Source organism: Lichenostomus cassidix, chromosome 4 (assembly GCF_008360975.1).
Source record: "Lichenostomus cassidix isolate B80296 chromosome 4, HeHo_3.0, whole genome shotgun sequence".
NCBI lineage: Eukaryota > Metazoa > Chordata > Aves > Passeriformes > Meliphagidae > Lichenostomus > Lichenostomus cassidix.
This window is the reverse complement of record NC_139484.1, coordinates 14854289-14866381: the sequence shown is the minus strand read 5'-3', so window position 1 is coordinate 14866381 and position 12093 is coordinate 14854289. Positions and strand designations below refer to the sequence as shown.

General features: G+C 38.7%; 1 protein-coding gene across 2 annotated transcripts in view; it reads left to right on the top strand.

The window, feature by feature from the left end:
• Positions 1 to 12093, top strand: part of SMARCAD1 (SNF2 related chromatin remodeling ATPase with DExD box 1) — a 40882-nt gene that overhangs the window by 2603 nt on the left and 26186 nt on the right. For both annotated transcript variants that reach the window (XM_085058010.1, XM_085058009.1), the window contains exons 3-5: positions 5171 to 5342; positions 8487 to 8664; positions 11493 to 11556. In XM_085058010.1, the coding sequence (XP_084914136.1) occupies positions 5171 to 5342; positions 8487 to 8664; positions 11493 to 11556 (414 nt within the window). The remainder of the gene's footprint in view (positions 1 to 5170; positions 5343 to 8486; positions 8665 to 11492; positions 11557 to 12093) is intronic.

Genomic DNA, 12093 nt, shown 5'->3' with positions numbered 1-12093 from the left:
TCAGTGTTATGTAATGTATTTAAAGAATTAGTAACCTTTTAAAAAATGAAATCACATTTTCTACATCTACAAAAGTTAACCAAAAATAAAACACTCAGATTTGGTCTGCATGATATGAGGCACTTAAATATAGTAGAGAAGGCTAGATTTGGTTGGCAGATGCCTGTCCTCTTTGTTACCTAGTTAGTGTCAGGAAGACAGAATTTTCTTACTTTGGGTCAAATAAAACAGGCTTTTGGGGGGGTAGTGGGTTGGTTTGTTTGTTTTTATTTGTTTGCTTTGTTTATTCTTGTTTGGTTGGTTTTTGTTTGGTTTTTTGTTTGTTTGTTTTGAGGTTTTGGGTTTGGGTTTTTATGTTTTGAGGTTTTTTTGTTTGGGTGGTTTTTTGGGGGGGGTGTTTGGGTTTTTAAATTTTGTTTTGATTTTGTTTTGGGTTTTTTTTTTTTTTTTTGCTGAATTGTCATGGAGAAGGCCCAAAGATGAATTTGTCACCGTGTGCTCTCTACTGCTAACTACATAAACAAGTCAGACTATTGAGTTGTTCTGTACAAGAAGCAGTTTGCACCAAGTTCACCAAAAACAATGTGCACTAATGCTCAGTGAATCATGTGAGGACAGCAGTTCCTCAGATTTCTTCTGAAGACAAAGTGATTAACATAATACTGGCACAAGAAACTGGGGAAACAGGAGAGGGATCTTTATTTCACCTATACAGGCAAAACTACTAAATAGCTGATGACTTGGGTTTTTGTTCTGTTTCCTATTGTATTGTACAGCCACAGTGTGTATGTAAAAAGAATTTAAAAATCTGACTTTTTCCTTCAGGAGCACAAATAGTTCAGTGTAATTTCCAAGAGATTTCTTCACATTTCTGTTTTATCGAGTGCCCTGAAACACACATTTAACAAAGTGATATGGTTGTCTAAATTTCATTCATCTTTGAAAAATACAGTCAGATGATGTCTGTTGTGTCATGAACTACCATTGTCTTTTTGGCTATTTTTTTTCAGTTTTGTTTCCCCAGAACTAGCTAATATTGCTAGAATGTTCTGTACACCAGGTGTGTCTGTAGGGAATGCTTCTTGTTGTTTTATGTTGAACATGCATCCCTTATGTTTTAATAAGCAGTTTGTGGTATGACAGCCTCAAGAATTGGTCATCTCAGTACATTTGTCTGTATTCAAAAACTACAGAGGCCTGCAGTGACTTTGCAGCCAGATTGTAGGGAATAATTCTGAACAGCACTTAACTGTTGCCAGAGTTGGTTTTTACCCCTTAGTTATCAAATTATATCCAAGAGATATCTCCAGAAGAATTGGAAAAATACAACGGAGTGGCTTACTACAATTTTCCATACAAATTAGTATTATTTACTGAATAGTTTGGTTTCTCTTAATCTATTAATCTCTTAATCTAAACAGCAAAGCATCCTAATTTTCATTTAGATGTTTTTAATTATCTAAATAGCTGGGTGTACTAAGATAATGAGATTACTCTCCAGAGTTGCAGAAATGGGGCAGAACTATACCAGAACTGCACAAATTAGAATAATTACCAACATGAACTTCAAAACGATACTTGTATTCAATTCTCAAAAAGCATGCTTGCAAAGCTTCAACAATGAGTTGAAATAAAAGTTATAGATTAAATTAAACTACAATATATAACCCTGTTATTGATGGCTGATTTTGTTGATATCCTCTCTGTACTGTTTGAATATATATCCCAAGTGACTGAACTTTAAGATTATAATGCAGAGAGTTCACTTGCACTGGGACTGCTCATTTGGTTCTGTCTGTTGGCATTTTCTTTAGGATGTGAGGAAGTCCTGTCTTTTGCTTATGTCTCAGTTCATAGAGTGTAATTCTGCTTAGAGTATTTCTGGAAAAAAGTGATGACTGCAGTCCCTAGTGAAATTTTCTAAGGACTCATGGGAAGGTATGTTGAAGTAATCATCATATTTGTTAAAAGGGCCTCTTTAAGAAGCACCTTAGGATAATACTGACTATCAGGATTATTTCAGTCAATAAGGACATTCCTTTGAAAATTGAATACTTAGTAGCATGTGGACTTGAGCAGCTTGTGCTTGATACAGCTTTCCAAAACTAGGTGGAAGTTGCTTTGTATTTGACAATGCGTGTTGGACACTGTTAGGAAATGTGGTAAGTCTAAGTACTCCCCCAGTTTTTGCTTTGGTTCCACCTTTGTTTTCACCTGGGAGAGAAGAAGCTGGTTTCCTCAGAGTGTGATGTCTGATTTGTGTAGGAGGTTATATTTAGAATTAAAGAGTATAGTGTGTTTTCTATTTATGATAGCAAAAGTTGGCTGTGGTTGGGTTTTGGTTATGATGGTGATGTATGCATGTAGGGATACTTATGTGTGTTCCTATTTCTGGCCTTAGAGCCAATTACTAATCTTAAGATTGCAGGCATTCCTTAATAGTTCATTTTAATTGCCTTTAATCAGAAAATTCTGCCTCCAACAATTACATATTGTGGCAATAACTTTAACCAGTTACTATTCTGCAAGGTTATAGTTTGCTCTAAATATGAGAACTCCTTATTACATGCGTGATTTCTGTTTCCCCATTTAGTAGGGGATTCTGCTCAGTGGAATAGGTGGAGGAAGGGGAGAAGGAAGTACTGGGGAGGAGGGGTTTGAGAGGGAGAATGCTTTTTTTTTTCCCCAGGTAACTCAGCATTTTGTAGGTATGGGAGTTGGGAGTTGTCATGAAGACTGGACAATAATTGCTAAATAAAGTAAAAATAAAATGAGAAATCACTAAGTGAAACAGTATGTACTCTTTTTATTTAAATACAAACCGTTTCCAAGGTTTATACTGTAAAGAATAAAATTACTTTTAAGACCATACTATTTTTGTAAAGCTTATTTGTGTTTTTGTTTGGTTTTAAAACCAAGTAAGGATGCCTCTTAGGAAAGTTGTCATGAGTACCTGTGTCATGCTGCTTGCAAGGGAAATCTGTTTGGAATTTAATCTAACATACAAGGCAAAGAGCCATGAAAACTGCCTTGATCAGATCTGTTAAATTGGTACAGATGTGAAATTCTGTTTCTTATAGACACGTTTTGATATTTCAATCACATTTTTCTATGCATTTTGTATTTCCATCCTATTGTGATAGCCTTTGCTCTGATAACTCAACTTCATAATGTTCCCAAAGATCTTTTTTGCTCTTTCTTGTATTCATCTAAAAACTTAATTGGTTTTCCGATGAAGCAACTGCATCAAGGACAACACATCTCCCTAAAATGGACAAACAGAAGAAGGTACTGCTGCAGAAGCTTCCACTGCCAATGTGTTGGTCTTGGATACAGGGAAGTCCGTCTTGGAACAGTCTACTACTGCTTCAGAGCTAATGAGTTTTAGGCATTCTTAAATTTACCCATATATGACCTTTTCAAAATAACAAGATTATTTTGCAAAATGAGACTTTTGCCTCTTGTAAAAGTCATTACCATAATCCTCTATTTTAAATGTGATAGAAAAGATTTAGATTTTTATAATAACTAAAATTAAGCCTTTTGTCACAGATGAAGGAATCAGACACTATGGAGCTCCTTTCTGCATTTGACTATCAGATGAATTTATTCTAGCTTTATCTGTGTCTACTGTCTGCTGGCAAATCAGCTTTGAAAACTGATGTTACTACGCTCTGTAGTAATTTGACTCAGCAGGTTTCTGCATTTGTGAATGGAGGCAGAAGAAGGTACCTTTACTTCCAGCTGAAACTGTGGTTCCAGAGTTAGCAGCACCGCTGGTGTTTGGTTTACAGGCACATGAGTTTTAAGAAAGGATGGATGTGTTAGAGGGAGAAGATGCCTATGATGCTTTCTTTGCATTACGAGGATTTAAGATCTATTTGTATGAGGACTGACAATAGTATCACTAAAACACAACTTTCCCAGAAGTTGTTAGCTGACTCTCCTGCCCCTTATCCTGGGCTTTTCCTGTGTGTGGCTACAATCACCTTGTTGAGGAGTCCATTCAGTGCAGGTAGTTCAGTGTGTGGCTGCAGGTTGAGCTGTGGGTGAGGAGAGCCCCAGGCAAGAGGCCATGAACTGCTGACCCTTGCCACCACAAAGGGCCCAGGGTCCTGTGGCCCAGCCAGGGGATTGGACACTCAGGAGATGAGGACTCCAGACTTTTCCACACTTAGACTGTGTGGCTATAAAAGCCCAGGAGGCACCAGCTCAAGTTGTGATTTTGTTACTGCACCATGATTAAATGATATTAGGGATCTGGATGTCTGAGACTGCTCTGGGGAACCTGGTGTGACTGTGTGAGTGTGGAGAGTGTCACTGCAAGAGGGCCTTGGTCCCAGCTCAGGTGCTTCCAGAGGGGCTCCTGGATGGACAGACAGGAAAGTCTTAAGGCTTCAATGATAGATTTTTTTGAACTGTCATTGAACCCTTATTGATGTTTCCTCATAGACACTGAGTTACATTCACCTCCATCCCTTCAGCCACTATTAAGTTCCACTTTAGAGTTATTTTCTTCTTTTTCCTATTGTACTCCCTAACATTTGGTACCATATTTTTTTTGGTTTATTGTGTGCCTTTCCCTTTCAAAGCCTGTGCAGTTTCCTGTGTCAGCGAATTGCTTGTACTTCAAGAATTTATCTTTTTTTCCATCCAATGCTGCCACAGTGAGTTATTTTAAATTTATTTTCTGCAAGATTTCTTTCATACAGAAAAAGCTCTCTGCAGCTGTCATGTTCTCTGCTCTGTGCATCAGTCTTTCTCTCTTCAGTCATACGCTTATGTTTCTATCCATGTTCTGATCAGCCTGGAAGTAATTCAGAGGATTTTGCTTGGTATTCATTTATTTATATTTATAATATTTATGAATGTTATAAATAATATTTATTTATTAGTAGTTATTAACTTAAAATACATGTTATCTTAGACTTTGTAGTATCAAAATTGTTTGTTTGATGTAAGAGGGCTGAAGATCCTTTGCCAGGTGAGTTACCACTTTAGGAAATACAGCTTGTAAGAATTTTCCATGCATGAGAATGTGAGTTCTGTTTAAATGGCTGTTGTGTCTCTGAAAGAAATCAGAGCTACCTGATGCTCTAAGTACAAATAAATGCTTGGAGTCATATGTAATTGTCTCATCTTCTTTCTCCTATTGAAATGTCTTGCACAGAGTATTCCACTGTCCCAGAAACACCTGAAGCCCAGAGGACAACGCAAGAGTCTTATTTCAAGCACCAGCGAGGGGTGCATTTCCTCGATTTGTCTGACAGCGAGGATGAAAAGCCAAGAAACATCAGTGCTGTGGAAGAAACCCAGGCTCTGAGGAGACAGGCGGCCGTAATGTATGCTCTGAGACAGCTTTCTGTAGTGTCTCTGTGCCTTGAGGGGGTGTTCTAAGTCAAAATACTCAATTGAAAATCAGAGCCTAGGTTGGGTTCTGGTTTATTCCTTTGGGATTTAGCTGCCCTTAACTAGACGTCACTGGATTTCCAGGGAAGAAGTATCCAGCCAAGGCATTTTCTCACAGGGAGGAATTCGGTGATGTTGAAACATACATGTGATGTTTGTTCATTTATGTATTTGTGCCTTTGCCCTTCTGAAATCCTTTTAGTGCAACTTGGAAATGTTAGCATAAAACAGTTGCTTTATTAATTTTAAATTGTTGGAGTTGATTTTTTTGGTATATGAAACTGTATTTGACAGGGAAGCAAATAGCGCTTCAGTATGTAGTTTGAGTTCCCGAGGTAAACTCAAGTGTGAGTTGCATGGTGTGTTTGCTATATGTAGTGAAAACTTTTTTTGCCTAGGTGATTTGGAAATTTATACTTTTGAATGTGCTGGGTGGGAAGAATCACTGTGCAGGAGTCACTTGTGTGTGTGCTAAAAAGGCAGCATTGAGAGAGTAGGTGAGCTGATTAAGATAGACATCTGCAGCCGTTTGAAATGGTTTAAAGGAACCCTTGCTAGTTATATGTCTGTGTGGTAATTGTGCCCTCTAGATGTTCTTGTGCTGAGCAAAAACAAGATGTCTTAACCTGGTTTTTTGATAGTCTACTTGAACTAATCTGCAGAAAACTTTTGTGGGAATTGCAGTCTTAACAGGTGTAGTCTCGTGTCAGGTTTTCAGTCCTGCACAGAGCGTGGAGTTACTGAGGTTTACAGCAGAAGTGAAACAATGCAACTTCATGCTGCTATTATCTGAAATTCTTGGTTTTGGGTTTTTTTTTTAAAGCACTTCTCCCCTGAAGTTTCAACTTAAGACAGCTACTTGAAAAGGAGAAAAAAAAATTAGCAGTTACAAGTGAGCTCCTGCTTATGTCTGTGATTTAAGTAGTAGATTGTGCAAGGAGACAGGTGGCAAGCTGGTTACGTGCATCAAATTGGCTTTTGTGCAGTGCTGTGAAAATGTAGTTACTCTGCTTCTGGGATGAATCCCATCTGGAAGCAGTTCAAGTGGTTTTGTACCATGGGGAGCCAATGCTGATAAGCCACACAGGATCCAACTCACAGAGCCACTGCTTGCTGTTCCTGTCCTGTGATTAATGGGGGTGAGAGATGGACAGCTGGGTGACTCCTAGTGGGGTTGATGAACATGAGGCTTCATCCTCTTGTACTCTTCAGTATTCCTGTGTAGCCACCATGCACCCTAATGCCTGACGCTTTAGCCCAGTGTGCTGGCTTGGGTGCTAACTGGTGTGGACAGAACCCACTGAGCTGTCTCACAAGCTGCTGTTCTGGTTGAGCTAACAAATTGAGAGTGGGGCAAGAGTTAGCTTGGATCTGTCCAGGCTTGGGAGCTCTGGCTTGTGCTGAATTCTGGCTTTGCATAGAATCAGTCAATTCTATGTCTGCACTGTGTGTTTTAGTGCATGTGTTACCTAGTTTGGGGGTTTTGGGGATTTTTGGGGGCCTTTACTTCCTTTTTGTGGAGTATCCAAGCTTCTGTCATTTGAACAAAGTATAGAACAGAAAGCAGAAAGTTCAGAGTAGAAAATACATCTTTCCTAAAAGAGAGTGTGCCATAATTTCTGCTACTGGGGAGTCACTGACGGGACTCTATTGGAAATAAAGCAGATCTAAAACAAAGTTTTGCGGGTTAGAGTTGCTTAGCAGTTGAATGAGTGTTTCTTTATGCTTGATAAGAATGTGATTATACAAAGAGGACAAGATTCATGATGTGTGCAACTCTAGCTTTCTTGACAAGTGTCTAGATGTTATTCCCTGATAGGAAAGGATAGGATAATTGCAGTGTTACCATTTTCATTTGGATTGATTTTCCTTTTTATATGCATTTTTTTAAAGAAACCTTTTTCCTTATCAAGGCAAAAAGATCAGAAATATGCAAATAGAATTTAATATGACATTTCATTAGGACTTTTTTTTTAAGTGAAGGTAGGATTCATGTTTTGAGGCTTACAACTCAATGCCTTGGTCAGCTGAAGAATAATTTGGGTTATCTCTTGTTATTTCCCTACTCTTAAGAGGCACAACCAGAGCGTCCATGTAGCTGCGTGTGCCTTTTGAAAAGGGAGAAAAGGATTCTATAATGAACAGTTATCTGTATGTATGTTTTATGTAAGTGGCATGTAACTATTTTTTTTCCAGAATTCTATTACAATCTGCCTGTTGCAGCTGCTAAAGAAAGATGTAGTGAGGAAAACCAGGTTTATTTTTAGTCTTTTTACCTATATGCATGTAGAGAAACCTGCAGGCAAGCCTTTCTGATGAAATGGCTTACAGTTCAATAAATTTTCATTCACAAAAGGAGATTTTTACATGTCTGTGAAGGAATGAGGATGGGAAACCTGTGCTTAGGTAGAGTCTCATCTGTGCAACTCAATATCCTGAAAGGTACATAGGGGTTGCTTTTCCTGCAGATTAGCTCTAATAATGAACCTTTCAGTAAATTCAGAACACTCTCTTTCAGAAAGGCTCTTTCCATATTTATAAGTGTAAGATGCTTCACAGGAACTTTGATTTTTCTTTCTCAGAGAACTGAGAACTAGGACAGAGAGTTGATGCTGCACCTGGAAAGTGTTTACAAAGAATCTAATCCACATCTGCTTATCTGCTGGGCAAATAAACACTAGTAGGAATGTTTGAGATAAACTTGGGGTAGTCTGATGTAATTCAGGTAGCTGAAATGATGAAATGTATTAAGGTGGTTGTTGCTAAATTATCAAGTAACCTTTCGGAGCACAATATGAGGCTAAGTCATGGTATTTGCCTGGTCCGTTCTTCCTTTGTTCCTCCCTTTGCCAAGTTGGAATTGTTTAATGCAAAGAGGAGACTGTACTTAATACATGCCTGACTTTGCCCTGAATGGAGGTGTCTCTGCATACAAGTTGATTCAGTGTTACTGAATGCATCTGAATGCATTTTGTGCAATCCTGTTGGTTCTAGTTGACAGTAATGTTCTGGTGGAGTAAAACATTCATAAGCAAAAATAAATTTTAGTTCTTTTTATCTTCCCCCATACATTGTAGCTCTGAACAGACTGATGATGATGAAAAATCTGAAGAGGAGCTGCCTCAGCTGGCACTTGTAAATGGTGGGAATCAGCAGCCAGCTGTGAAGGAGACTGAAGAGGAAGATATCAGAGACTCAAAGCTGCAAACAATGAAGGAACTTTTTCCCCAAAGAAGTGACCAAGAATTATTAAAAGTAATGATGCTCAGTTCTTTGATTTATTTTCATGATTATTTTATAGGATTTTAGAAGCAGTGTTTCTAATCAGATGAGAGTAGGATAATGAGAAATAAACCCAAATCTTAAAACACCTTCCCTCCACCCCTCCCTTATTTTGGGGGTTAGCTATATTCATGATCTTCTCTACCTCCTTCCCCCCACACCAGTGGAGCAGGGGAGTGGGATATGGGGACTGCTATCAGTTCATCAGTCTTCCTCAGAGGTAGGACTCCTCACAGCCTTCTCTTACTCCACAGTAGGACCCCTTTGCATGGGGTGCAGTCCTTCAGGAGCAAGCTGCTCTACTGTGGGTCCCTCCCACAGGGTCACAAGTCCTGCCAGCCAATCTGCTCCAGCATGGGCCTCTCTCTCCATGGGTCTTGCCTGGAGCCTGCTTTCAGTGGGGGCTTCCCATGGGGTCCTTTGGACATCCACCTGCCTCCTTTGGAGCTTCTTTTGGACATCCACCTGCTCTGCTGTGGTGTTCTCTATGGGATGGAGGTGGATGGATCTCTGCTCCACCTTGGACCTCCATAGGCTGCAGGGTCACAGCTGGCTCACCATGAGCTTCAGCATGGGCTGCAGGGGATCTGTACTCTGGTGCCTGGAGCATCTCCCCCTCCTTCTGCACTCACCTTGGTGTCTGCAGGGCTGTTTTTCTCTCATGAGTTTTCCCTCCTCTTTCCTGCTGCAGGTGTGTTGTTCCTCCCCATTGCTCTCCCCCACTTCCTTCTTGTTATCTGCCACTGCTACCACTGTCACTGATGGACTTGGCTTTGGCCAGCAGCAGGGCTGTCTTGGAATCAACTGGCATTGGCTCTTTTGGATATGAGGGAAGCTTCTGCTGGCTTCTCACAGAAGCCACCTGTGTGGTCCCTGCCACTATCAAACCTGGCCGTGCAAACTCTAAGTGCAGCTCTAAGTTATTTTGTTGATAGCAAAAGGGTAAAAGTAGCATTTCAGGGGAACTACAGCTATCTAACATTTCTACGTATGCGGGAACTGGGGTATCTATAAAAATTAATATATAGACACACAGACTTTAAATAAACACCTTTAGGTAAGTTCAGCAACAGTGAACTCCAGTGTATAGAAAATCTTTCAAGTGTTTCTTTCTGTTGTGACATTTAAGCTTAATTATAGCTGTCTCAGTTGATAACTTGATAACTGCTGTTGTTGGAATGAGCTAACTGATCAAATGCAGAATGAGTGAAATCATTGCCATCTTCTCCAGTCAATGAAACATTGCATCCTTGCATTTATGACATTTAACATGCAAAGACTTTAGTACTTCCAGTGAGGCAAAGAGTAGGTTTGAACTTACTGTAATTTATTCTGATTATGCTGACGTGTGAACCGGAGATCAATCTTGGCCATTGTCCAATATACAGTAAAATCTACAGGTAAGTCTTTGCAAGTGAGATAGGGTAGCTCATTACAGTAAAATACCTTTAGTGCAGTAAAAAGTATTTTTAGCTAGGTTACTTTTCAATGCTAATATATAATTAGGGGTTTAAATTCATCTGTTAAATTTCCTGGCTGTTGAAGTGGCACTGAAGAAATAGACATTTTACTGGTGCTCCTTGCTGTGTTTTGTTTCCTAGTTGATCAAGCTTTATTCTTAGGCTCCCTTTATTTTGGGAAGAAAGAAGGGTTGCAAGTAGCAATTTATGAATTTTTCTCCTGAACATTGTAATTAAAATTTATGTGGTATACATCCAGAATGTATTTTATTCAGTTTTTGGCTGCATGGAATTTATTTGAATCAAAGACTGGTAGCAGTTCACTGTAGCTTAGAAACTTGCTAGAAATGCTATGTGGTGTGTTTGACTGCTGTTTTGTGACTTAGTTACTTAGCAGTACGTGGGGCTGATGGTGTTTGTTTTCAGGAGAATGGAAGATAGCTTCTATATCAGCAGAACTTTGTAGGAAATGGAGGCTGTACAGATTTTTTTTCTGCAGTTACATAGCTGCAACATTTTTGAAGGAGGGCAGAGGAATATTGGGCAAATCCATTGTTCCTTCATGAAGGATCTGTGACAAGCTGTCCTGACAAACCTGACACAACTGATGAAGATTATTAAAAAAAAATCATGAGCCTTTTGAAAAGGAAATTGTGCCATTATAGGAAAATTGTAAGATGCTGTTTCCAAATGTGGACAGATACTTGGGAATCAGGAGTCCTCATAACTTCATTTTTGGTGGGGTTTTTTTTCTGTATTTGTAACCTTTAGGTCATTTGCTTTTGTTGCTGTTACCTCACTTGCAAAAAGCCTTCTAGAAGTCTCTACACGTAGTTTGTAAAATGGATCTATGTTGAGATTTCACATGGATAAAGAATCCAGGACTGCAAGGAAGTACAGATAAACCTTGAGGCACATTATGAGTTTCACACATGTACTTAGGAAACGGACCAGTGCAACATAACAGTATACAGACACTTTCTGAGTTAAAAAATTAGGGTTTTTTTAGAATCTTGTTTTGTTATAGTAATATTGAATAGACTTGGAAAAAATTAGCTTTTAAGTAAATCTGCAGGGTAAGTTTGTGAAGTAGGGAAAAAAGCCATAATAAACGACATTGTATTTAAAATGTTTTCTGGTATATGTTTTAAAGTGTTTGCAAATGCAGCTTATGTGATCAGTCTAGCTAATTTGGTACCTCTTGATTTTGCTCTTGGATGTTATAATACAAGTATATTTGGGTTTTTCTTTTCAATCACAAATGATCTAGCATTGTCTTCCTCTGTTCAACCGGATTAAATTTCTCCACTTAGCAATTGCCTTTTTTTTTTTGTTTTGCAGCTGATAGAATCAGCATGCACAATGGATGAAGCAATAGCTGCTGGTTTGAAGCTCAAGGACAAAGGTATGTTTAACAAAAAAATGCCACGAAACAAAAACAAAACCCAAACTTTAGAAGTTTACTATGAAGTATACTATGATTACTTTTCAAGGAGTTGGTTAATATTAAACCAATTTAGGATTATATATTATATAATATAACATAACCCCTTAAGGATTATATATCCGTAAACTTTGTTGCAGTTCACAGTGTCTGAACTAAATCACTTTGATTTCTGGTATGTAGGCCCTGCCTTTTGGCCATTTTTGTGTTGAACTGAGAATGTTGATTCACATCCTTTTAGTATGAGCCCACAGAAAAATCTTGGCAGCAAAATTCTCACTAATCACACCTGTTGTATAAAATATTTAGTTAGGAGTAAGCATGCCTGAAAGTGATAATATAAATCATCTGATTTTGGACACTTTAAAAAAATGAAGACATTACTGAACATCTGCCTATCTGTGTCAGTTTGAGATATGCTTTACTTGTTGTGAAATGTTGACTGTGTGAGAGGTCAGGGCAAGACACAGTTTTGTGAAGCATGGCTTTGTGGAAAAA